Source organism: Odocoileus virginianus, chromosome 5 (genome assembly GCF_023699985.2).
Source record: "Odocoileus virginianus isolate 20LAN1187 ecotype Illinois chromosome 5, Ovbor_1.2, whole genome shotgun sequence".
Classification (NCBI taxonomy): Eukaryota; Metazoa; Chordata; class Mammalia; order Artiodactyla; family Cervidae; genus Odocoileus; species Odocoileus virginianus.
In genome coordinates this window covers 90,760,666-90,787,727 of record NC_069678.1, presented here as the reverse complement: position 1 = coordinate 90,787,727, position 27,062 = coordinate 90,760,666, and the positions used below count along the sequence as shown (strand labels likewise).

The 27,062-nt window shown below is 37.8% G+C and overlaps 1 protein-coding gene across 8 annotated transcripts in view; it reads right to left on the bottom strand.

Moving 5' to 3' along the window:
- Positions 1 to 41: 41 nt before the first annotated feature.
- The window catches only part of ZMYM6 (zinc finger MYM-type containing 6), a 45,134-nt gene continuing 18,113 nt past the window's right edge, over positions 42 to 27,062 (bottom strand). For all 8 annotated transcript variants that reach the window (XM_020908637.2, XM_070468419.1, XM_070468418.1 and 5 more), the window contains 10 exons: positions 23,510 to 23,660; positions 22,771 to 22,886; positions 21,659 to 21,931; positions 21,344 to 21,494; positions 20,585 to 20,757; positions 18,999 to 19,149; positions 16,187 to 16,321; positions 15,705 to 15,748; positions 3,919 to 4,063; positions 42 to 2,000 (listed from right to left, as the gene is read on the bottom strand). In XM_020908637.2, coding sequence (XP_020764296.2) covers positions 169 to 2,000; positions 3,919 to 4,063; positions 15,705 to 15,748; positions 16,187 to 16,321; positions 18,999 to 19,149; positions 20,585 to 20,757; positions 21,344 to 21,494; positions 21,659 to 21,931; positions 22,771 to 22,886; positions 23,510 to 23,660 — 3,171 coding nt within the window. In that variant the 3' untranslated portion in view covers positions 42 to 168. The remainder of the gene's footprint in view (positions 2,001 to 3,918; positions 4,064 to 15,704; positions 15,749 to 16,186; positions 16,322 to 18,998; positions 19,150 to 20,584; positions 20,758 to 21,343; positions 21,495 to 21,658; positions 21,932 to 22,770; positions 22,887 to 23,509; positions 23,661 to 27,062) is intronic.

Below are 27,062 nucleotides of genomic sequence, written 5' to 3'. Positions count from 1 at the left end.
TAAATGCATAATTATTAAATTCCTCAACAAAAAGAGAAAAATTATTAAAGCACATATTTAATCACCGAGAACACATATCCACATTAGGAAATTATATTTTTGGATACTCATCTCATACAAAATTTAACACAAAATTATAGACTTTGATAATAAGGAATATGCAGATTACTATTCTTTCTCCTTTACCAACTTTTCTATCCTCGGAATTAAAGATGTGACAGCAAGTCGCAGTGCAGGGCCAGAAACCAACAGACTTCTTTGTTTTGACTCAGTCAATGCTGAAAAGGTAGCATCACATAAATAAATAGTTGAAAAAGGTAATAAGAATTTCATTGCCTTTTCATGGAGTTCTGGGTAACTTGCCTTTGCGTTTATCCAAAACTGAGTTACAGACATCGATTTAAATACTGATTGTAACCTTAAATCTGATGATAATTGTGCTAATTTTTCTTCTTCAAAGTCCGTGAGATTACTATTTTGGTGATTTGTAAAAGGATTAATTATCCACAAATTTCCTGAACGCAAGTCTGCTTCTGGTGGATAACAGTCATTGAGCATTTGAGAAAGTCCTTCCAGATGCTCTAATATAATGCTTGCCATACCGCTCATATTTAAGCCTGATGAGCTTGAGAATTCAGAAAATGAAGGGAACATGTCATAATCATTCTCCTGTGTGCGCTTCAACCACATTTTTAACTTTTTCTTAAGCATATCGATTTTATTATACAAATTGAAGAGAGTAGTCATAGTTCCTTGAAGACTTAAATTTAATCCATTTATAAGTGAAAAAATATCTGATAAATAGGCCACCTTTGCAACCCATTCCTCATCAAAAAAATACTTGGCCAAATCTGAGTGTTTCTGATTTAAAAATATTTCAATTTCATGTCGTAGTTCAAATAATCTTGTTAAAATTTTTCCTCTTGCTATCCAACGTACTTCAGCATGAAGTGGTAAATTCACGTGCTCAGAGCCCATCTCTTCACACAAAATTGTCAACATTCGTGAATTCAACGCATTGCTCTTTATAAAGCTTAAAATTTGTGCTGACTGCAAAAGAATTTCATGTAAGCATGGAGACAACTTTTCTGCTGCTAAATGTTCACGGTGAATGAAACAGTGTGTAAATGCCACTGTATTCGTGGCAACTTCTTGAATTTTTGCCCTTAAACCAGAACACCTACCAGTCATGCTTGCAGCCCCATCTGTACAAACACCAACACAATGCTTCCAATTCAGAGATTTACTATCAATATATTTATTTATTAGCTCAAATATTTCAAAACCCGTCATTTGGGAAGGTATTTCAATGCAACATAATAATTCTTCTTTTATATCACTACAACCATAATCAATGAAACGAATATAGCACAAAAGAAGTGTGGTATTTGAGATGTCTGATGATTCATCTATCTGAAGGGCAAACCACTTTGACTCTCTGACTTTTTGAATCAGCTGATCTTCAATGTCTGCAGACAGTTCATCAATCCTGTGTCCAATTGTATTATTAGAAAGAGGAATGGTTTTCATCTTGTCTCCAGCACTGGAACCCAAAACTTCTGAACACATTTCTACTAAATATGGTTTAATTAATTCTTCAGCAATGGAAAATGGCTTTTTGCTGGCAGCAATTTGGAAAGCAATTAAATAAGAAGCTTTCACAAGTGACTTTTCAACTAGTAAACACTTTTTAAAAGCACTGTTTTGACATTCCATTTCAAGAGATTTTTCTTCAAAAAAATCTACTGGTTTGTTTTCTAATTCCGAATGCTTTGTCTTCAAATGATGAGAAAGATTTGCTGGCTTCATGTTTTCACTGGATAAAATTTCTCCACAGATGACACACTGTGGCCTTGGTGAACTTTCTTTTGATCCCGGACAGATAATAAAACCAACTTTTAAATAATCCGCATCGTAAGTCTGGAAAAAACCTATTCTTTTTTTCTTTGCAGGTGGAGAATCAAGTTCCACATCATTTTTCTCATTAGGCATAGATAAATCTGAATGAAATATTTGAATCAGTTATTTTCAAGAATAAGCAATTTATGTTTATCCCCCAAGCATTTAAAATCTATATTTTGTTACTATTTATATTTGCCAAGAGCATATACTAATTAAGGTTTAAACACAAACCATAATACTTCCATGATGCCATTTTTAATTCAGCTTTTAGCTGAATTTGTTTGTTCAAAGCTTGGTCACTCACAGTAGTATTAATAAGGCTGTAGGCAGTGGTACATGTCCTAGCAATGCAATGTATTCAATACATTAGTGGAATTAGGGCTGATGTCTACAGAATATACCAAGTTAAAAATAAACTATTTTACTTTTTAAAAGATGTGGGGATGGGAGTTAGAGGAGAAAAAAAATGTTGAAAAAAGTTAATATTTAGTGCATCTAGATGAAGGGTATATTCATTGTGTATATTCATATATTCATCCAAGGGTGTTCACTGTGCTGTATTTTCAATCTTTCCAAATTTTGAATTTTTCACAATTAAAGTTGAGGGGAAAGGGGTTCCATACCCAGTGTCAATGAAAGTGCAAGAAATGGATGCTCTCAAACATTGCTGGCTGGAGCATAAATTGATATAACTTTTCAGGAGGGTAATTCTGCAATAACACATCAAAATCTAAGCCTTGAAAATCTATGATAGCTTTTGAATCAGTAATCCCACTACTTAGGATTTATCCTAAGGACATAATTATACAAGTGGAGAAAGATCTGTTTATACACCCTTAACTCAATACTGTTTATAATATTAAAAAACCAGCAGCAATCTAAATGTTCAACCTTAGGAGGATGGATATACATTATATATATATCCGTATGTTATATACATTGGAATCTATGCATCCATTAAGAATCTCAATATATATTTAAATTTATGTTGATATGAACTGTTTTCATGCAATGTCAAGTAAAAAAGTAGTTTACAACAGTATACAGAAAACATCCTAATACTTAATCTAGAAATTCAAAAAATGTAATAAACACACACATACCCACATATGTAGCTGAACACAGATCCCTTACTACCTTCCATATGTGGATGTGTATTTAATATAAATTCAGGTAAACAAAGAGTGTATCATTTTAACAGGAATATAAAACAAATCAGATTTACTGAGAAAGGAAAACAGAATTCTCCTTGACTCCTACCAAAAGAAAGGCATCCTACATAAAATCTCATGGTTAGCTGTTGACAGAGTAAGCTTTTAAATATAGTATATTCTGTGAAGTAAAATTATCATTAAAAAGAAATATTAAGAACAGTTTGGGGCAGTATAGTTATGGCTGAGTCCCTTTGCTGTCCATCTGAAATTATCATAATATTGTTAATTGGCTATATACGCCAATATAAAATTAAAAGTTTTAAAAAAAAGTTTCAGGCAGAATAGGCTATCAAAGTACCTGAAAATATAAGGGTAGTAGGATTAAAAGCAGTTAACATGGATTGGGGCAAGAGTGTACAACATTTTCAAATAATTTTCCTGATCACCAATACCTCAGACATATAGTTATACTTCTAGTAAATTAATTCACAGTGTTTAAAAAAGAACCAAGGTTAAACAACTAATGCTTTTAACAAAGTTTTAACTAAATTTTAACTAAATTTGTATTTAGTAATTATAATAGCCGTCAGTACATCTGAAGAGCAATGCACATAAACAGAAGATGCTTGTTCAGAAGATACTGTCCACATAACGCTTTGGGTACATATGCATTCAATTTAGTAGTTATTAGTGTTAATGACAATAAATACCAAAGGGATAAATTAGATGTACAAAGTAGGTGATCCAAGAATTAATGTTTTCACATTTAAGAAACTGTCAAGGACTTTTCTTTCTGCAAAAATAAAAAACAAGCACATAAAACAGAGACAAACTTACTACATATGGAAAGCACAACACATACCTGTCTGACATTCCTTGTGTTGTGTATGTGGTTTGCAAGAGGTAGCCTTGGTCTGTGTGACAGGTTTGCACAATAATGCTTTGTTCTTTAAAAGTTTTGAAGACTGGGAAGACAGAAGTTTCATGGCATCTGTCTGCGTACTTCCCTAGTTAAAAACAAATTCAGAAACCAAAGAGAGATTTTTTTTTTTTTTTAGTATCTTCTCACTGACTATAATTGCTATCGATCGAAAGGTGATATATATAAAAAGAAATATAATTCTCTGAAAGAGTGGTACAATAAAATTGCTTTGGAAAATATATACTAATTACTAATTCTTCAACCAGTATCAACCAGTACCATTTATTGATTTTTTTTTTTTTTAGTTTTTTTTTTTTTTTAATTTTTATTAGTTGGAGGCTAATTACTTTACATCATTGCAGTGGTTTTTGTCATACATTGATATGAATTAGCCATGGATTTACATGTACTCCCCATCCCAGTCCCCCCTCCCACCTCCCTCTCCACCCGATCCCTCTGGGTCTTCCCAGTGCACCAGGCCCGAGCACTTGTCTCATGTACCCAACCTGAGCTGGTTATCCGTTTCACCCTAGATAATATACATGTTTCAATGCTGTTCTCCTGAAACATCCCACCCTCGCCTTCTCCCAGAGTCCACAAGTCTGTTCCATACATCTGAGTCTCTTTTTCTGTTTTGCATATAGGGTTATCGTTACCATCTTTCTAAAGTCCATATATATGTGTTAGTCATTTATTGATTTTTAAAAATACTCTGCCTACAGTAAGTAAAATGAAAACAATCTGCAGATTAGGACAACTGGCTATTCAGAAAAACTGGATCAAACTTCAGACCATATGCAAAAAAATAGTTCATATTGATTAAAGACCTCAACACGAAAAAAATAAAACTGAAATTAATGGAGAATTTTCAAATAATCAGAAATCAGAGAAACTACTGTTCATCTAAGAAGGCCTTCTCATCTCTCCTTGCTGTTCCCTGGAACTCTGCATTCAGTGTCTCTCTCCCTTTCTCCGTTGCCTTCTTTCTCCTTTCCCTTTCTTCTGTGCCTGGTTCAAAATTGGGAAAGGAGCATGACAAGGCTTAATACTGTTACCCTGTTGATTTAACTTAAAAGCAGAGAACATAGGGCTTCCCAGGTGGCACTAGTGGTAAGGAACCCACCTGCCAATGCAGGAGAAATAAGAGATCCAGCTTTAATCCCTGGGTCAGGAAGATCCCCTGGAGGAGGGCATGGTAACCCACTCCATTACCCTTGCCTGGAGAGTCGCATGGACAGAGGAGCCTGGTGGGCTACAGTCCACAGCGTCCAAAAGAGTTGGACACGACTAAAGTGACTTAGCACGCATGCACACAGAGTACATGATGCCAAATGCCAAGCTGGATCAATCACAAGCTGGAATCAAGACTGCCTGGAGAAATATCAACAACCTCAGATATGCAGATGATACTAGATGGTAGAAAGTGAAGAGGAACCAAAGAGCCTCTTGATAAGGGTGAAAGAGCAAAGTGAAAAAGCTGGCATAAAATTCAACATTCAAAAAAATAAAGATCATGGCATCTGGTTCTATCACTTCATGGGAAACAGAAGGGGAAAGAGTAGAAACAGTGGCAGATTTTATTTTCATGGGCTCCAAAGTCACTGCAGATGGTGACTGCAGCCATGAAATTAAAAGACACTTGCTCCTTGGAAGAAAAGCTAGGGCAAACCTAGACAGTGTATTAAAAAGCAGAGATATCACTTTGTCAACAAAGGTCCGTATAGTCAAAGCTATGGTTTTTCTGGTAGTCATGTACAGATGTGAGAGTTGGACCATAAAGAAGGCTGAGCACCAAAGAATCGGTGCTTTTGAACTGTGGTGCTGGAGAAGACTCGAGAGTCCCTTGGACAGCAAGGACTTCAAACCAGTCAATCCTAAAGAGCAGTCCTGAACATTCATTGGAAGGACTGATGCTGAAGCTGAAGCTCCAATACTTCGTCCATCTGATAAGAGCGGACTCACCAGAAAAGACCCTGATGTTGGGAAAGACTGAAGGCAAAAGTAGAAGAGAGCAACAGAGGATGAGACGGTCAGATAGCATCACAGACTCAATGAACATGGATCGGAGCAAAGTCCAGGAGACAGTGAAGGACAGGTGAGCCTGGTGTGCTGCAGTCCTTGGGATGGCAGAGTCAGACACAACTGACTGAACAACAACAACAGAGGAAGTATTCTTAAATAAAACACGAAAGACCTAGTAGAAAAGACTGATACAACTGAACTACCTTGAAATTTTAAACTTTTTCAAACAGTGGCCTTTAAAGTTGAAGGATAAACAACAGAATGGGCGAAGAACATGTATTTAAAACATGTTCTTTCATTCAGTAAACATTTACTGAATGTTTACTACAAGCCAGGCACTGTTCTTAGCCCGGAAGATCTTAATTTAAAAACAAACACCAGAAAATTATGATTGTATTTTAAGGGTGATGGGAAACCACCAAATGGTACACAGTAGTCCTTCCTCATCTGCAGTTTTGCATTCCTTGATTTCAGTTACCGGTGGTCAACTACAGTTTGAAAATACAGTATTAAATGGAAAACTCCAGAAAGAAACAATTCACAAGTTTACATTATGGAACTGTGCACCATTCTGGGTAGCACGATGAAATTTCCTGCTGTCCCATTCTGTCCCGCAGAGGAAGCGAACCATTCCTTTGCCTGGCACATCCTGCCCATTAGTCATTTTGTAGCTCTGGTGGTTCAGACAGTAAAGAATCCGCCTGCAATGCAGGAGACCTGGGTGTGATCCCTGGATTGGGAAGATTTCCTGGAGAAGGGAGTGGCTACCCACTCCAGTATTCTTGTCTGGAGAATCCATTGACAGAGGAACCTGGCAAGCTACAGTCCATGGGATCGCATAGTCAGACATGACTGAAGCAATTAACATTTCCACTATTTTTTTCACTTTCAGCCATCAAGGATGTCAAACGATTGCTGTGATATCACAGTGCTTGTGGTCAAGTAACTGTTGTTATACTTAGGTTCCCAGATAGCTCAGTGGGTAAAGAATATGCCTGCAATGCAGGAGACACAAGAGATGCAGGTTCAATCCCTGGGTCGGGAAGATCCTCTGGGGAAGGCCACAGCAACCCACTCCAGTCTTGCCTCGAGAATCCTGTGGACAGAGGAGCCTGGCAAGCTAGTCCATGGGGTCAGAGTCAGACATGACTCAGACATGTGACTGAGCACAGCACAGCATAACTTTTATAGTATTTGATAATTGCACCCCAAGAGCAGCAATTTCAGATACACCAAAGAGAAGTCCTAAAGTGCATCCTTCAAGTGCAAAGGGAAAAGCATAACACTTCATCACAATGCCTACGTACTTCACCTCACTTAATCATCTCATATCACCACAACAATGGTGATATAGTACAATAAGGTATTTTGAGACAGAGATCACGTTAGTATAACTTTCATTATAGTATACTGTTATAACTGTTATGTTATTGCTATGTTATGTTATGTTATTGCTATGTTATGTTATGTTATTGCTACTGTTGTCAATCTCTTACTGTACCTAAGTTATAAATTAAACTTTATCATAGATATGTATGTATAGGAAAAAAAATTAGTGTATATATTGGGTTTGGTACTGTCCATAGTTTCAGGCATCCACTGAGGGTTTTGCAACATATTCCCCACAGATAAGGGGGAGACTGTTATTTAAATTTACTTTTTAAATAGATGCTGAAAGAAAGTGCAAGTGAAGTCGCTCAGTCATGTCCAACTCTTTGCGACCCCATGGACTATAACCTACCAGGCTCCTCTGTCCATGGGATTTTCCAGGCAACAGTACAAGAGTGGGTTGCCATTTCCTTCTTCAGGGGATCTTCCCGACCCAGGGATCGAACATGGGTCTCTGGCATTGCAGGCAGGCACCTTACCCTCTGAGCCACCAGGGAAAGCCACAATAGATGTTAGATGCAATAATTTTGAATGATGTAAGGTTTCATAAAGTATATTCGTGAAAAGTAAGTTTTCTACAACTGTGTGCCATGAATCCAAACTCAGTCTGGAACACAATGTTCTCAGTCTCTTATACCCAGTCTCTTATACATCCTTCTAGAGATGGGCTGTATAATTAAGTTGCTTCTGATTACACAGACGTCGTTGTTCAGTTGCTCAGTCATGTCCAACTCTTTGTGACGCCATGAACTGCAGCAGGCCAGGCTCGCCTGTCCTTCACTATCTCCTGGAGTTTGCTCAAACTCATGTCCATTGAGCTGATGATGCCATCCAACATCTCATCCTCTGTTGCCACCTTCTCCACCTGCCCTCAATCTTTCCCAGCATCAGGGTCTTTTCCAATGAGTCGGCTCTTCACATCAGGTGGCCAAGGTATTGGAGTTTCAGCTTCAACATCAGTCCTTTCAATGAATATTCAGAGCTGATTTCCTTTAGGATTGACGTGCTGTCCAAGGGACTCTCAAGAGTCTTCTCCAGCACCACAGTTCGAAAGAATCGATTCTTCAGCGCTCAGCCCTCTTTACACATGGTAGCACATTATTAGCAAGGTTCAGCATCTTGCTTTGCCACTTGGTTAACTATCTTGGAGGTATTTTCATGTAACTTTATACAAAGCTGCCTGTTAACACTTTTATACACTGAGTGCACTATATGTAATTTGAAGAGTCCCTGCTGCTGAACATTAAATGTTACAAATCTTTTGCTACTATAAACAAATAAATATCCTTACATACTAACTGATGCTGCATATGCTAGTATAGCTACAGACTAAGGTCTCTTCTCTTTTCCTGCAAAGCCTTTACTGTCTCCATTTGGTTCATGGCTTGGGAGAAGGCTCCCGGGTCATTAAAAAGCTGCCTAGTGGCTGCAGAAGACGCTCAGGCAGAAGCCCTGACACCTGGGGGATGCACAGGATCCCCTCAAAGGCAGCTGGGCCAGAGGCTCCGAGCCCTTCTTGAGTTGAGGCTGACCCCTCAAAGGGACACTCGCTGGCCCAACGGCAGCCAGTCTGTCCGGTGGATGCCCAACTTCTTGCTGAGTTTCACCTCCTCATCTGTGAAGTGATTCTCCAGGACGTCACAGAGATGGGGGTCTGCACAGGCAAAACCAGGGTATGAAGATCCAAAAGGGCTTGGTTCAGGTTCTTCTCCACGACCAGAGCAGTGTCCACAGTGTCCAGGGTTTTACCTCACTTATCTTGGGACAGCTTCAGCACACCCTGGAAGAGGACACAGCCACTGCACCTTCAAGAGGCCAGCTCTCAGGAGAAGCGGCCCACATTCTCCAGAGCCACACTGCCATGGTGGAAATGGATGTTCAGAGAGCAGTACGTGTAGGAGGCCTGCAGATGCAGGCTGCCACGAGATTCATGCTGGCCTCCACCCTGGTGGAATAATTCTGATTAATCTGGAAGTTCTTGGTTGACTGGCAATAAAGACAATGTTGGCTGGTCCCGGAGACAGTGGATGGCTGAGAAGATGGTTCTGAAGGTTAGGACTGGAAAAGAGGTTGGAGGGTGGTCAGAGGCTGGAAGAAGAGGCATCTCTGGGTCTATTCCAGCTAGACCCTATTGAAACAAGAGACAGATCCGCAGGACTGCCAGGCACACTGACTAGAATAAGATCATATAAGTGCTATTTGGTGGGTCAAAATATATGAAAATCTGTATATTACAAGGTATAGGAGCCTGTTTCCCAATACTCTTAAACATCACTGAATGTTTTTTGCTGTTTCTCAATAAGTGAGCAATTATATAATAGTAGTATGGTTAGATATTTTTCATGTTTAAGCATTATTTATATTTCCTCTTCTGTGAACTGTCTATTCATATCCTTTTCCCGGTTTTCCTTTATCTTTTAATTCTATGCATGATTTTGAATGGGCAGTATAACATGGGACAAAATCCAAAGATTCAAACAGCAGATAATAAAAAAAAATAATTCTCCCTGTTAAAATTCTCCCCCAGTCTTTCAGTTCTCCTCAGAGGTAATCACTGCTGTCTCTTTACTGGCTGCCTTCCAGAGGTATTCTATACAAACGTACAGGCACGAAACATATATAAGACTGCTTTGTGTCCGTACATAAAGAGGTACCGCATTCTTTTTAACTGCATGATATTCCACCGCACAGGATATGGTATATTTAACTACATTCCAAGTGGAGCAGCTGCGTATGCGTGCAAGGGACTCCACTTGCCAAGCCATGTGACTAATTGTGGAATTGGACAGGGTGCATTTCAGACTCTCTATTTAGGGCATTCTTTTTTTTTTTTTCCTAATTTGTACAATATCTCAGGATGAACTCACAACAGCCCTGACCACTGATGAAACAACTAGGATGTTTACAGGCTTTTCCTACTACGAACAATACTGCAACTGTTATCCTTGTACATCATTTCATAAATGTGCAAAATATATCTGAAGGGTAAATTCTTAAAATTGGTGTTCCTGGGTAAAAGAGTATTTACACTTTAAATTTTAACAGGTTTTACTAAGTTGCTTTAAAATTGGTGTTCCTGGGTAAAAGAGTATTTACACTTTAAATTTTAACAGGTTTTACTAAGTTGCCCTCTGTAGCAGTTTTACCAACTGCTTTGGCATTTTTGTCTTTGCCATCTGAGAAAACTATGGCTCTAAATGGTATTTCTCTAATCTTGAAGCTGAATTATGTTTGTGTATGTTTAAGAACTATTTTTATTTCCAAGTCTGTAAAATTATGGATCATACTCTTACCCATGTTCCTAAAGGTTGTTGGGTCTTCTCGCTGACTCACAGAAACTCGTTACATATGGAAAAAAAAAACAGCCTTCTACAACCTAAACTGCAGCTTCTTCGTTTTTCTCATGTGCCTTGACTCTGAAATGCAGTTGAATTTTCCTCACAAATCTTTCATGGCTTTAGGGTTCTGTAACATATTTAGAGAGACTTTCCCTACTTCTGCATTAAAACTCTTTCCTACACTTTTTCCTAATACTTTCACTTTTTTTTTTTTTTTACTTTCACTATTTTTTAAACTTCAAATTTTTCTCCATCTGGGCATCATTTTGGTTTAACTTAGTAGGTAGAAGTCCTATGGTATTTTCTTCCATATGTCTACTCAGTTGTCACAGCCCTGTTTATTGAATAATCCAGATCTCTTCTAATGATGTGAGCTGCCACCTTTATTGTTTCTAAAATCGTGTGTGTGCGCGCGTGTATATATATATATATATAGGTATATTTTTGGACTTCTTTTCTATTGAATTGTCTATCCATGGCTTTGCTGTTTCAACTATGAAACAACTGTTGTTTCAGCTATGTAGCTCTATAAAATCTGTTGTATAAATAATTCACTTTACTGTACATCTAAAACTACCACAGCATTGTAAATCAACAATATGGGAATAAAAATTTTAAAGCTTTTTAAAAAATTTGTAGTTATAATTTGGGGAACTAGCTCTTCCCCTTCTTTATTCTTCTTTTTCAGAATTTCGTTGAAGGTTTTTAAAGCATCAGAGTGACAATCTGATTTGTGTTTTAAAATGATCATCCTGGCAACACTGTGTAGCAAAAAACTGCAAATGGCAAGAATGGAAGGAGAAAGACAAGTAGGAGGTCACTGCAATAATACAGAAGAAAGATGACGGCGGCTCAGACTAAGAAGATGGCACCAGGAGCGGTAAGAAGTAAGGAACACTGCAGAGGGAAATGTGGAGGGAATGAAAGGACTCTGCTTTACCTGAGATGGCTGTTCATCATCTAAGAGCAGATGTCATGCAGACAGTTGGAGGGATACATGAACCTAGAGCTCAGAGGTCAAGGCAGGAGAAATAAGTCTGGTAATCAGCCACCATCTAGGTGGTTTAAAACCAGAAGACTGGATGAGTCCCCTGCAAAGAAATATGTAGATTGGCAAAAGGGATAAGTATGATGACCTAGAAGTTGAAGATATTTCAAGGAAGGAAAGAGAGATCAACTGTATCAAATGTTACTGAAAGCATGAGGAGAATGAGAACTGAAAACTGACCACTAGATTTGGCAAAATAAAGACTGATGGAGATCTTGACAAGAAATATTTCAGCAGAGTGGTACAAACAAAAGCCTGACTAGAGTGAGTGAAGAAAAGAAAACAGATTAAAAAAATGATGCAGCAAGCAGAGGCCAACCTTAGAGGATTTTTTTCCAAAATGAAAATCAGAAAAATGGGACAGTAACTGAAAGGCCATGGTATTAAAGAAGGATTTTTTTCAGGTAGGAAATATTACTGCATGTTTTTGTGTTGATAAAAATGATGAGTAAAAAGGAAAACAAATCCAGAATATAGAAAAAAAAATCTGTAAGAAAAAGACAAACACAAAAATGGGGAATAACTAAAAACAGGAAATTCCAAGAAAAGAAAATTCAAATGTTCAGAAACAGAAATATAAGCAAACTCACTAGTAATCAGTGACCTACAAAATAAAACAAGATATTACTGAAGACTGGCAAAAGTTTAAATCTGACAACATAAAATGATAGTAAGGCTGTGGGAAATGAGTACAAACATAAACTGCCAGTGGAAATAAAAACTGGAACACCCACTCAATAGGACAATCTGAAAACTAAAAATGCAAATACACTTTGTCCCCAAAGTTCCACTCTTCCATGTCTACACTAGACAAACACCTGCACACGTGCACAAGAAGACATACGAGAATGTTCCCTCTGCAGAGAATTTTGCTAGTGAAGCAACATAATGTTTATCAACAGGGCAATAGATAAATAAAATGTGGTATCTATATGCAATATAGGAGATCAAACCAGTCAATCCTAAAGGAAATCAACCCTGAATATTCACTGGAAGGAGTTTTGCTGAAGCTGAAGCTCCAATATTTTCACCACCTGATGTGAAGAGCCAAGTCATTGGAAAAGACCCTGATGCTGGGAAAGATTGAAGGCAAAAGAAGAAGGGGGCAGCAGAGGTTAGACAGTACCACTGACTCAATGGACCTGAATTTGAGCAAACTCCAGGCGATAGTACAGGACAGAGGAGCCTGGCATGCTGCAGTTCATGGGGGTGCAAAGAGTAAGACCACAACCTAGCAACTGAACAACAACAAAATATACAATATTATACAGAAGCAGTAGAAATGTACCAAATCTATCAAGAATCAGATGCATATTTTTAAAGATACTATTATTTTCCATGGATGGGTACATATGAATGTGAGAGATTAAAAACGGTCTGAAAGGACACACACCAAATTCGTACAGTAGCTGCATCTAGGGACGTGAGAAAGGATTGAGGGTGTGATTCATTTTCTAAAAGGGAGGGTAAGAAAAGAAAAAACTGAGCAAACAGGCCAAATCTATCAACGGTTAACTCTGGATGAAGGGAATACAGGAGAACACGGCGCTGGCAAAGCCTGGCTCATGGGCCCGTCATTCGAGTTTGAAAGTTCCACCGGAACTGAGCCACTCGCACACTCAGGTACTGTCGGAGGCTACTTCTGACATACAGGGGCAGAAGGAGGGGCCGCAACAGCGCCTGCACGGCCTGCGAAGGCTAGTTTACTCTCCAGACCTGCGCAGAGCAAGCTTGCTGACATCTGCGGCATGTTTCTGTCTTTGCACTTTCCAGTACCTCACCTTTCCCCCAAATTTAAGACCACTTAAGTAACTTGAAGGAATCCAGACCAAAGTCCCAGAGAAACAAAAAAAAAATTCTTAAACAGTCTGGTTTTCCTTTTTTTTTAAATCATAAAAATACTACATTATTTATTATTATACTTTTTATAGACCAAACTGAAAATATTAATCAGAACTCTTCTGTAACACAGTTTAAATGACTGGTGAATTACAGAAGTACTCCATATAAGGAAAATATATATAGGGCAGTCACATTTAATATGAGAGATATGCTCCTGAAAAATTCAAAACCAACATAATTTAAGACTAACTGTCCCATACATATAGAGAAAGGATGCATTATCACAGAATATAAACTTATAACAAATATAGAATATTTTCATAATTCATAACATAATATAAAACAATACTTATTTCATAATAATACTTATTAATTTAAGGCATAATACATTAATAATTCATTATATAATTAAGCAGTTAATAAAATTATTAATTCTATAACAGTGATTTATTAATCATGTAATTTTAAAATATAATTTAAAGTACAATACATAATATACATATAAATATGAAATTAACTTAATGACAGTTCATTAACTAATGTGGTATACTGCCTAAAAATAATTAACTAGTGTTATCATTATCCTCTTCCAACAACCTTAATAATGGAAGAGTTAAGAGATATCAAATTAAGTAAGATAAACTCTCCACATTATGGTGAAGGCTGGTCTGATTTCCTGGAAGACTTCTGCTAAAGAATGAAGCTAATGAATCTAACGTGGTTTGGGTTTTTTCTCTTTTTTTTTCCCACTGAGGGCTTCTGATGAGATGGTTGGATGGCCTCATCAACTCAATGGACATGAGTCTGAGTAAACTCCAGGAGTAGTTGGTGATGGACAGGGAGGCCTGGCGTGCTGCAGTCCATGGGGTCACAAAGAGTCAGACACGACTGAGCGACTGAACTGATTGACTGACTGCAAGCTGAAATGTTTTGACAGCTTCAGCGCTAGCAGATATCGCTTGCCTGCTCATTTTTATATTCTTAAAACCTTGGTGGGCTTTAAACTTGAAAAGCCAGCCATGACTTGTAGTAAACCTTTTTGTCTCAGTGTCGCCTCCTTCCAAATCATCAAAAATACTTCATGCCTTAGCACAGATGAGCGCTTGGCTTTAGGGGCACATTATGGCAGCATTCATCTTTCACCTGTGTTGCCAGGATTTTTTCTATTTATTCCATCCCCCTTGCCTGGTTACAAGATAATTTTGTGAACTAAAGCGTGTATCTGCTCTAAAACCACTTTGGGGTGTTTTGAACATTATCTCTAATACCCTGCAGGGTGCGCTCTCCTAAATTAACAGCATGAGATGTCACAGCAATGGTCTGGCCTTCTTCACAGAGTTTTATCACATCTAACTTCTCCAAATTTATTGAATTTGGGACCCACTTTTTAGTACGGCACTACCACTTAATGAACCTGAATCACACTGTTGTATGATATTTTTTAAAAGATTTTTAATTGTATCAAGAGCAAATATTAAGAGAGCAACACAAAAGCGAAAACATTAACCCAATATCTGACACATTAGGTTTTGTGTGATATTGATAAAGGATGATAGGAATTTTGTTTTCCTGCAAAGTGACACTGACATAAGACAATGACATAGTCTGCAATTCTTTCAGACTGCCAGATTTGAAATTATGCATTTCTTTAAATTTCTTTTTTTTAATTTCAGGAAGTTTCACAATAAAGAGAGAATTTTATTTTTTTAAGAGAGTACTTTGCACTATTTTCAGCTTCATATAATTCAAGGATGCATAAAACAATACACTGAACTTTTTCAGAACCTTCTAGTCTAAAAGAAAAATACTTGAAAGTAGTAAGAGAAAAATAAGCAACCAGATGGAATTAACAAGGATTCAAAGAAACTAAGGAACCAGAATACAAACAGTAAAATAAACCAGAAATGCATTCATATTATTGATCTAACTTTAAAATTCAAAAACAAAAATCAGTGCATAATATATCACTCCACTTTTTAAAACAACTAAGTAGCAAATAGAAATGTACTCAGACATACATTAGAAGGCTATATATCAAAATGAAACTAAACCCAAGGAATATTAATCAGGAAGATAATAAAACTTACATTTTCAATGATCTTTGTTGCCTCTTTAGCAATAACTGCACCTGCTATAAATTAAAACATACATTATTATCCCTAGAATATACACAAGTAAACACTGAAACCAAGAGGTTACTTTCCTCTCTCTAAGGGGGTCTAGAGTCTAGTCCAGAATTTCTCAAAAAGTAGTACAAGGAAATTTGGCATCAATATCACCTGGAGTGCTTGGTAAAGGCAAGGGATTCCTGGGCCCCAATCCCAACCTACTGTGTTAGAATCTCTGATGTTAAAGGCAGCAATAATAAATCATTGGGGTTCTTTAAAAAATAAATTATACATAACACTTCCTTCCCTATGCACGCCACCCTGCTTGCTACCCACTTCCCTCAGAGACAGAGGGGCATGTTGCTTCATATAAATGTACATGTGAGTATTACCAGTAAGCGCTATTTACACTAGGAAAAAACCTCTACAGTTTACCCAAATGCCTTCACTTCAAGACATACCTTTTAAAACACCACTCCCTGTGGGCTGGGCAGGAGATACTTTTGCCAATGACACCACATTGGTTATAACTGGTGTTGTATTTGTCCTTGCAGCAGGGAGCGCCATTGAAGCAATGTGGGCCTTAGAAATATTTACTGATTAAGATAAATAAAAAGGTAAGACAAAAGGATCACATGCACACATTAAAAAACTCTTATTTAACAACTAAGTTTCTAAGCAATGCAAATATATAACTGTATAATGTTGGGTTTCTCAAAGAAAGGCAATGCCAAAGAATGATCAAACTACCGCACAACTGCACTCATCTCACACGCTAGTAAAGTAATGCTCAAAATTCTCCAAGCCAGGCTTCAACAATATGTGAACCATGAACCTCCAGATGTTCAAGCTGGTTTTAGAAAAGGCAGAGGGGGAGGGGGAACTGGGATGGGGAATACATGTAAATCCATGGCTAATTCATTTCAATGTATAACAAAAACTACTGTAATGATGTAAAGTAATTAGCCTCCAACTAATAAAAATTAAAAAAAAAAGAAAAGAAAAGAAAAGGCAGAGGAACCAGAGATCAAATTGCCAACATCTGCTGGATCATCAAAAAAAGCAAAAGAGTTCCAGAAAAACATCTATTTCTGCTTTACTGACTATGTCAAAGCCTTTGACTGTGTGGATCACCACAAACTGTGGAAAATTTTTCAAGAGATGGGAATACCAGACCACAGGACCTGCCTCTTGAGAAACCCGTATGCAGGTCAGGAAGAAACAGTTAGAACTGGACATGGACCAACAGACTGGTTCCAAATAGGAAAAGGAGTACGTCAAGGCTGTATACTGTCACCCTGCTTATTTAACATATATGCAGAGTACATCATGTGAAATGCTGGGCTGGATGAAGCACAAGCTGGAATCAAGATTGCCAGGAGAAATATTAATAACCTCAGGTATGCAGATGACACCACCCTTATGGCAGAAAGTGAGAAAGAACTAAAGAGCCTGTTGATGAATGTGAAAGAGAGTGAAAAAGTTGGCTTAAAGCTCAACATTCAGAAAAGTAAGATCATGGCATCCCGTCCCGCCACTTCATGGCACATAGATGGGGAGACAGTGCAAACAGTAGCAGAGTTTATTTCTGGGGGCTCCAAAATCACTGCAGATAGTGACTGAAGCCATGAAATTAAAAGACGCTTATTCCTTGGAAGAAAAGTTATGACCAACCTAGACAGCATATTAAAAAGCAGAGACATTACTTTGTCAACAAAGGTCCATCTAGTCAAGGCTACGGTTTTTCCAGTGGTCATGTATGGATATGATAGTTGGACTATAAAGAAAGCTGAGCACCGAAGAATTGATGCTTTTGCTCTGGTGTTGGAGAAGACTCAGAGTCCCTTGGATTGGAAGGAGATCAAACCAGTCCATCCTAAAGGAAATCAGTCCTGAATATTCATTCAAAGGACTGATGTTGAAACTGAAACTCCAATATTTTGGCCACCTGATGGCGAAGAATTGACTCATTTGAAAAGGCCCTGATGCTGGGAAAGATTGAAGGCAGGAGGAGAAGGGGATGACAGAGGATGAGGTGGTAGGATGGCATCACTGACTCAATGGACATGAGTTTGAGTAGACTCCAGGAGATGGTGGTGGACAGGGAGGCCTGGCATACTGCAGTCCATGGGGTCGCCGAGTCGGACACGACTGAGCAACTGAACTGAACTGAACTGAATGTTGGGTTGGGTGATCCTGTTTAGATTAGTGGTCACTGGGACTTAAAGGGTGCCTAATTCTCTAAAATTAGAAACTTCAAATGATACTTAATGCATAAAAATACAGTTACTGGCTTCAGCATTAACTGGACTTTTCCATTAGTGAATATTAAAATTTCTACACCAAAAGCTTGATTCAAATAAAAATTTAACCTGATAATTTTTATAAATAAGTTGGTGACGTAGCTTTCCATCCACATAAAAACACTGATTTTGTTAACCCACATTATAGAGCGAAAATTCCACCATTACCCTGACTGGTCTTAGGGAATGGATGATAACATAAAAATTAGGCATATGTGGTTAAGGTGATGATTAATAAGATTGCAAAAGCAGACAAAGGCCAGACCATAAAGCCAGAGCATATGAATTCTGTCAACTCAGGAGCACTCCAGGCTTTGATGAGAGAACATAACATCAAATGTTTTTAGTCTAACTCAAGAGAAGTGCTACTTCAGAGAGCTACTTTCAGAACATGCCACGTATCTATTCATCTGGATATTTTGACCACATTAGCTGTCCTACTTGCAAAATTATTTTATTCTTAGCCAGGAAAAACTTTGCTACCCATGAAGAACTGGTCTACTTTATTTTTTCTGATATAATTAATGTGTTGGTTTTTTTCCCTTGGCTACAAGCAAGCTCTGAATCAAATCTTACACCAGTAACAGCCACCCTATTAACATATCCTCTTCCTTTGTTTGCCCTGATTTTCTATTTTTATTTCTGCTTTATTAACTGAATAGCAATATATCACTTAGCATAAATTATTTATATACAGATAAATTCAATCAAAAGCAAACCAATCTAATTTTCCTAAAAAATTATTGCTTACATATTTATTGATTCCTTGGTATGTTTGATTTTGAAAACAAAAGGCATCAAGATTAATTTGCCCACTAGGGCAATCTTTAAGGATTCTTAAAAGGTAAATTTAAGTAAATTTAGGCTGTCTGAATGCAGTGAAATTTTGTTGTTATATTATTTACAACTTTGAGTGCTGACAGAAACTTAGCACTGACAGAAAGATCCCATTAGCTAAGCTTAACTTTACCTTTATTTTGTGAAAAAGGGTCATTCATAATTTGCTGACGATGACAAAACTCCAAGACACAAAATAGGTTACAGAAATGTTTGATGTTTCCTCTCCATTTTATGGACTCACTTAGCTTTCCCTGTCGTTTACAACCATCACACTTGGCCATCTGAGAAAGAAATGTGAAACAGGATAGGCTGAAAACTATAAAATAATGAAAATATAACACTAATCATAAAACCAGAAGGAACTATGAAAACAGGATGTATGAGTCAGTTGAGATCACAAAGTTTAAGGTTGCTACCTTAAGATATTGTCGTCAAAAATACATACACTATTTGTTTTATATAGATGCCCTCAACTAACAGGATATAGAAATTGATCTCCTGTTTTCAAAATTACTGGTGAAGGAATCAAAAGACAGGCTTTTTTCTAAGGTTAAGAGGCAGCCTACTGCAGTATAAAGAATATGGGCTTTGGTCACTCTGCTGTGCATCTGGACTAATACATCATTGTTAATAGCTATACTCCAATATAAAATAAGTTAAAAAAAGAATATAGGGTTTGTAGTCAAAAAGACTTTGATTCATTCAACAAATATCTAACTAGGTTTCCTTCGTCTTGAGCACTGAGACAGGTCCTAGTCATATAATTATAAAAAAGACATACCTTCTCTCAAAGAAAACTATATTTTAGGTAGGTAGACAAGTAAACAAATGATTTTACTAGAGTGTTACAGGTGCTGTTCCTCACCTACCAGCTTCTTCAGAGGCACATTGCATAACCTCCCTGGACCTTACTGCTTTTCCTTATTTATAAACAGGCAATACCAGAACAACCTAACAATAGCAATACTCTACCTCTTAGGTCTGTGAAAGTGTTAAGTCACTTAGTCGTGTCCAACTCTTTGCGACCTCATGGGCTGTAGCCCACCAGGCTCCTCTGTCCATGGGATTCTCCAGGCAAGAATACTGGAGTGGGTTGCCATTTCCTTCTCCAGGGATCTTCCTGACCCAGGGATCAAACCCACATCTCCTGCAATGCAGGCACATTCTTCACCATCTGAGCCAGCAAGGAATGTGGTGGAGAGTAAATGAAATATTTACGAAGCACCAGACATGTATTAGTGGTTTAATTAATTGCAGCTTTTGTTGTCAGCCTTTCAAAAGAGTAATTTTTTAAAAAAGAAGGCAGATGAAGGGTAAGGAGGTCAGAGTCATTTAACTTATGAAGTGAGAACAAAGGCTCACTTCGAGTTCCTCAGAACTACTTCTGAAGGAGAGAGCCACCTAAGGCAACGTAACTGTGTGAAATTCCAACTAGAAAGAACTAAAAGTTATAAATAAGATCCGTGTGCCTTACAAGAAAGCAAAAAATAAAAGGAACAGTTCCCGAACAATAAAATCTCCAGAAATCCTATCTTCTTGACCCCAAAGATTTCATGTTTGTAATCAACTGAAATTTTGCTTTAGGAGCCCATAGCCCATAGTTTACTTATTTACCTACTTCTAAATAACCAATTACTCTTCACATAATCTCATTATATTTTAAATAGAAAATAACTGTACCAACTTCAGAAAGTCAAAGAGGTATATCATGTTTACCTGATAAAACAGAACAGTAAATTTGGTCATGCAATCTTCACAACAAAACTCTTCTAACTTGCCCTCCAGTCGATTTTCTACCAAATTAGGGGATGTCTGTGAACAATAACTGCACATCTTACAGTAGCTTCCCCATCGCTCTCCAAAGTCACGGGCAGACAGGAATTTGCAAACTGAGAACAACAAGGATAAAAGTAAGATGCATCAAGTTTACATTAACCAGCAGGCAGTGAAGTGAATTTCTGCAGTCATCAATAATACCAGCCTTAAGCTAACTTCTAAATCTTGACACAATTATTTGGCTCTAGGTTAAAAGACAGTCCTATCTGTATTCACAAAACAAACTCACATCACCTTTGAAACATACTCTCTAAATACTAGGTCATCTATATTCAGAAACATAAGAGGTATAAAAGTTCCTTAAGCCAAAAAGCAGTAATTGCCCAAGTACCCCGTTTATGAAGAGGTACAAAAACAAAAAGATTTCTGAAGTTAAACTTACAAAGAGATTTTTCCATACTCTGTACTAATACCACTGATCTAATTATATTTGGAAAGGTTTTCTTTATTGAGATTATTATAACATTTAAAAGGATAGATTTAGAAGTGAGTTAAGTATAAACTCAATAAAAAAAGCTTCAAATTACACCTCAAAAAAGAAATTTCTTGAAAATTAATTGTGGATTAATAGCCCAACTCATCACAAATTACTTCATAACCACCACATGCTCTGTGGCCACAACTGAGCTTTTTTCTTACCTTCACTACAGAATGGCTTATCAACCCCTGAGAATCGTACAGTCTCCTTTATAATTTTCTGGAGTTTACAGTAGTCACACATCGCCATAACTTTATTTTTCTTTTTGTATTCATCAGAGCAAAGCTTTCCACAAAACAGAAACATTCTCCCCTGGAGAGGAAGAACAGTCATTAGTATCTAATTAAATAGTTGCTTTATTTTTAAGAAATCTTTTTCTCACTTCAAAGCAAACTGAGTGACTGTCAAAGATGAAAAGACAAAAATGCTTCTATTGGATAAACTCATCTTCAATCCCCTTCATGATCTCTCTTTACCTTGTAGAACAGAAGTTCTGGTTTTGTCGCAAACAGATGGTTACAGTGCTGACACCTGAGTCTGACAATCCTATGGGTTAAAGCAACTTGCTGGAACTGAGCAGGAGGCTGGAGACTGGCTGCAGCGGAGCCACTGACGGAGCTGGGGGGAAAGGCAGAGGTGTGACCTCTTCCGGCTGACACTGCTGCCCCAGAGGGGAGGCTTACAATCACTTGGGTCTGAGACACAGGCACTGCCGAAGAGTTTGCTCCTTTTGGCTTGTTAAATACATTCTGAATAAATACAGATAAGGCAAAGATTGTATCAAGTGAGAAATAAGATAACTTGGTCATTTTCATTTTCTCATTTTCATAAATTAATTTCCCCCAATGTTTCTGCAAGACTTTCTTAAGGAGCTCACAAGAAGAGTTGAAACGGCGTATTCCCAGAACAGGACTGAGGAATGTAACACTAAAAGGTTGCCAAAAAAAAAAAAAAAAAGCTGCAGACTAAAATCCAGGCTTTCTAGACAAAGATCTCTAGTACATGATTCTAATAAATAAGAGCAGTCCTCTCCTTTCCCTCCACCTGCACACCTATTACCAACCAGCCTCTCCTAGCTATTAAGAGCACAGTGGCCACTTTGCTTTCTCCCTGGGGCCAAGGATACCACATCAGGGATCTTCCCACCCAGGAGGCACTAAACTCCACCCTTTCTCCGTGTATTAGAGAGTAAGTAAGAAGAGAACAGCAAGAGCGGAGGCTTCCAATTCTGTGCCAGGAGTCATGATGTATCTGGCCCAGGATGAGAGGAAGGGACACAGGAGCCCATCACCATGCCACCTATCCAAACCACAGCCTACTTCCATTCTTTCGAAAGGGAGACAGCCAAGGGTGAAAGTGGGAACGAAAGGTAGTCCAGGTGAGAACGCTGAATAAAAAAGGACTGAAGCTCAAAACTTGGGCTCAGACATTTTGCAGAAATGACCTCTTGGACTTTAACTGAACAGAATCTCCTTTCTTTCTAACTGAAGCTTACCCTTTGATAAGGATGGGCCCTTCAGCAGTTAACATTTCGCCACAGACCACTGCCTAAGAGAACTGCAGGGTACAGTGCTACCTCAGGTCGTACCTGGAACGCCACCACGCAACTGGAGCTGCAGAAGCTGTGTATCGTCCCATTGGACATGGCCAGGTGGTACTGAGGGGTTGCCGAGGTTTTACAACTGTGACACAAAACCTGGACCCCTTGGTGACAAAAAATAAAAACCAATGACTAAGTCACACACATGAACAAATAAGCCAAAAATGTACTAGGGGAGTAAAAATATCAAATATTCAATAATACACAAAACAAAAATGAAAGACCTTTACAGTAACATGTAAAGCTAACTATAATTAAGTCCCACTTACACAAAAATTAACTTGGAACTTAGATGTGTTTTTCTCTCTTTTCACATACGAAATTACAAAATAAATACTTCGATTAAGAAAATCATTGAAAAACTTTGTTGCTTAAAAATCAGCTCTTTGAGGGACTTCCCTGGCATTGAGTGGTTAAAACTTCGCCTTCCAATGCAGACGGTGCAGGTTCGATCCCTGGTTGGGGAACTAAGATTCCACGTGCTTTGTGGCCAAAAAAACAAAACCTAATACAGAAACAATATTGTAATAGTCAATGAAATTTTTTTTAAATGGTCACATCAAAAAAAATCTTAAAAAAAAAAATCAGCTCTTTGAAACTAAAGCAACCTTGGGTCTTTATTTAAACCACACAGACTGCTTTAGTTTTGTGATAAAGTGGGGAAAAAAGCAGTTACATTCCTCTTCAATAGTTACAAAACCTATAAATTTATGGAATTAAACATTACCTGAAGAAGTAACTGTCTTAACTCTGTAAGCAGATAAGCAATTAATAGAGCAGAAAAGCTCCGTTTTTCCTGAGTCATTTGTAGTCTCAATCATCTCAGCTGAGGGCCTCAATGATTTCCCCAAGGCATACGGAGGAGTTTGGGCTGAATTCTGTTAAAATAAAATAACATTTAAATACCAAGTACAAGCATACATATATACATATGCTGTAAGAAAAGAAAAAAGGAAAAGCTACCTACAACCAAAGCCTTTGGCTAAAACATTTGAGCATGATATTTGACAATGATAGCAGCTACACTAAGTACAGACTTTCCTAAAATTGGGATGTGGGAAAAATAAGTTCTTTCAACTAATAATACAGGCGTACTTCATTTCATTGTGCTTCACTTTATTATGCTTTGCAGATACTCCATTTTTCACAAATTGAAGAGTGTGTGGCGATCCTGCGTCAAGCAAGTCTATCAGTGCCATTTTCCCAATAGCCCTGGCTCACTGTGACACATTTTTGGTAAATCTCGCAAAGTTCAAACCTTTTCATTATTTTGTTATGGTTGTCTATAATCAGTGATCTTTAATGTTACCATTGTAACTATTTTGGGGCTGCCATGAACCATAACATTTAAGACAAGCTTAACTGATAAATGCTGCATACTCTGACTGCTACACTGACTGGTTGTTTCCCATCACTCTCCCTTTCCTCAAGGCTCCCTATTCCCTGAGACAATAATATTGAAGTTAGGCTAATTAATACCCTACAATGGCCTTCAGATAGTCAAGTGAAAGGGACAGTCACATATCGCTCACTTCAAATCAAAAGCTAGAAATGACTAAACTTAGAGAGGAAGACATAAAAAGCTGAGGCAGGCCTAAAGCAAGGCCTCGTGGGCCAGTGTGCCAAGTTCTGAATGCAAAGGAGAAGTTCTTGAAGGAAATTAAAAGTGCTGCTCCAGTGAACACACAGATGTTAAGAAAGCAAAAATGTCTTACTGCTGATATGGAGAAAGTTTTAGTGTCTGAAAAGATCAAAGCAACCACAATATTCCCTTAAATCAAAGCCTAACCCAAAGCAAGACGCTTCCTCTCTTCAATTCAATGAAGTCTGAGACACGTGAGGAAGCTTCAGAAGAAAAGTTTGAAGCTGACAGAGGTTGGTTCATGAGTTTTAAGGAAAGACACCATCTCTATAACATCAAAGTACAATGTGAAGCACCACATGCTGATGCAGAAACTACGAGCTATTCAGGAGATCTAGCTAAGATAATTAACAAAGGTGGCTACATTAAACAACAGATTTTCAACACAGATAAAATGGCCTTCCATTGGAAGAAAATTCCATCTAGACTTTCATCCTACAGAGAAGCCAATGTGTGGTTTCAAAGCTTCAAGGACAGGCTGACTCTCTTGTTAGGGGCTAATGCAGCTGGTAACTTGAAGTTGAAGCCAATGTTCACTTATTCTAAAAGTCCTAAGGCCCTTAAGAATTAGGCTAATTCTACTCTGCCTGTGCTCTGTAAATGGAACAACAAAGCCTGGATGACAGCGTATCTGTTGACAACACGGTTTACTGAATATTCGAAGCCCACTGCTGAGACCGACTCCTCAGAAAAAAAGATTCCTTTCAAAATGCTACTGCTCAGTGACAATGCAACTGGTCACCCAAGAGCTCTGACAGAGACGTACAATGAGATTAATGTTGCTTGAAAACATGCCTGCTAACAAATCATCCATTCTGCAGCCCATGGATCAAAGAGTAATTCTGACTTTCAAGTTTTATTATTTAAGAAATACATTTTATAAGGCTACTGCTGCCACAGACAGTGATTTTTCTGATAGATCTGGACAAAGTAAATGAAAAGCCTTCTGGAAAGGATTCACCATTCTAGACAGTGATTCATGGGAAGAGGTCAAAATATCTACATTAACAGAAGTCTAGAAGAAGCTGACTCCAACTTTCACGGATGACTTTGAGGGATCTAAGACTTCAGAGAATAAAGTAACTGTGAATGTGAAGTCACTTCAGTCGTGTCCGACTCTTTGCGACCCCATGGACTGTAGCCCACCAGGCTCCTCTGTCCACGGAATGCTCCAGGCAAGAATACTGGAGTGGGTTGCCATGCCCTCCTCCAGGGGGTCTTCCTGACCCAGGGATCGAACCCGTGTCTCCTGAGGCTCCTGCACTGCAGGCGACTCTTTACCACTGAGCCACCGGAGAAGCCCCTGCAGATTGGCAGAAATAGCAAGAGAACCAGAATTAGAAGTGGAGCCCAACAATGTGACTCAATTTCTGCAATCTCATCATAAAACCCTAATGCACAAAGGAGTTGCTTCATATGGATGAGCAAAAACAGTGACTCCTTGAGATGAAATCTACTCCTGTAAAGATGCTGCAAAGATCGCTGAAATGTCAACAAAGGATTTAGAATATTATGTAAGTTTAGTTACTAAAGCAGTGACAGGGTTTGACAGGATTGACCCCCATTTTGAAAGAAGTTCTACTGTGGGTCAAACGCTATCAAACAGCATTGTATGGCTAGAGAGAAACTGTTTATGAAAGGAAGAGTCAATCCACGCAGCAGACTTAACTGTCCTTATTTTAAGAAACTGCCATTAGTAATCACCACCTTGAGCAATCAGCAGCCATTAACATCAAGGCAAGACCCTTTCCTAGCAAAGAGATTATGACTCTCTGAAGGCTCAAATGAATGGTTAGCATTTTTAAACAATAAAGTATGTTTAAATTAAGGTGTGCACATTATTTTTTAACACATAATTCCATTGCACACATCATAGTATTTGCATAGTATAGTATAAATAAACTTTTATATGCACTGGGAAACCAAAAATTCAGGCGTCACTTTATTGCAATATTTGCTTTACTGTGGTGGTCTGGAACTGAACACGTAGTATCTCTGAGGTATGCCTATAAATGCTCTCTATTTCTAAAGGTAAGGAAAAAGACACATTCTGAGTAAGCTAGTTATCCAGTAAGCTGCTTTCCTAGCTACAGAAACTGGATGAACTCAATTATGCCTCTAAAACTCTTAACTGATGAAAAGTCTATAAATACCATTTTGGAATTATTTAAGAATAAGTTGTTCACTTTTTAAAAGGACCCACTAAGACCTGAAACATACCTCTTTAAACTAAATATATATAAATGATATATATGTGTGTATATATATACATTATATTTGTGTCTATATGTATGTAAGATTTGCTAATATAATCTTCCTTTATTGCAGTGGTCTAGAACCAAACTCACAATATTTCCGAAGTATGTCTATAAAATAAAAACTGAAAAAAATTAGTAACTATTCAAATATATTAGCAACAACAAAATACATTAAAAATGATGAATTAATTAGTCATAACATACTTTTCTCATCACAGATAATCAGAGACCAAGTAATCCACAAACCTAAGGACTACCCCCAGGAGAGACTTGGACATCAGTCTAAGAGACAGTCTACCACTTGAAGGTTACTTAACTAGTAAAACTCTTTAGCAGGAGACAAAAAAGATGTTTAATGCATATTAGGAGATTCTGCAGAA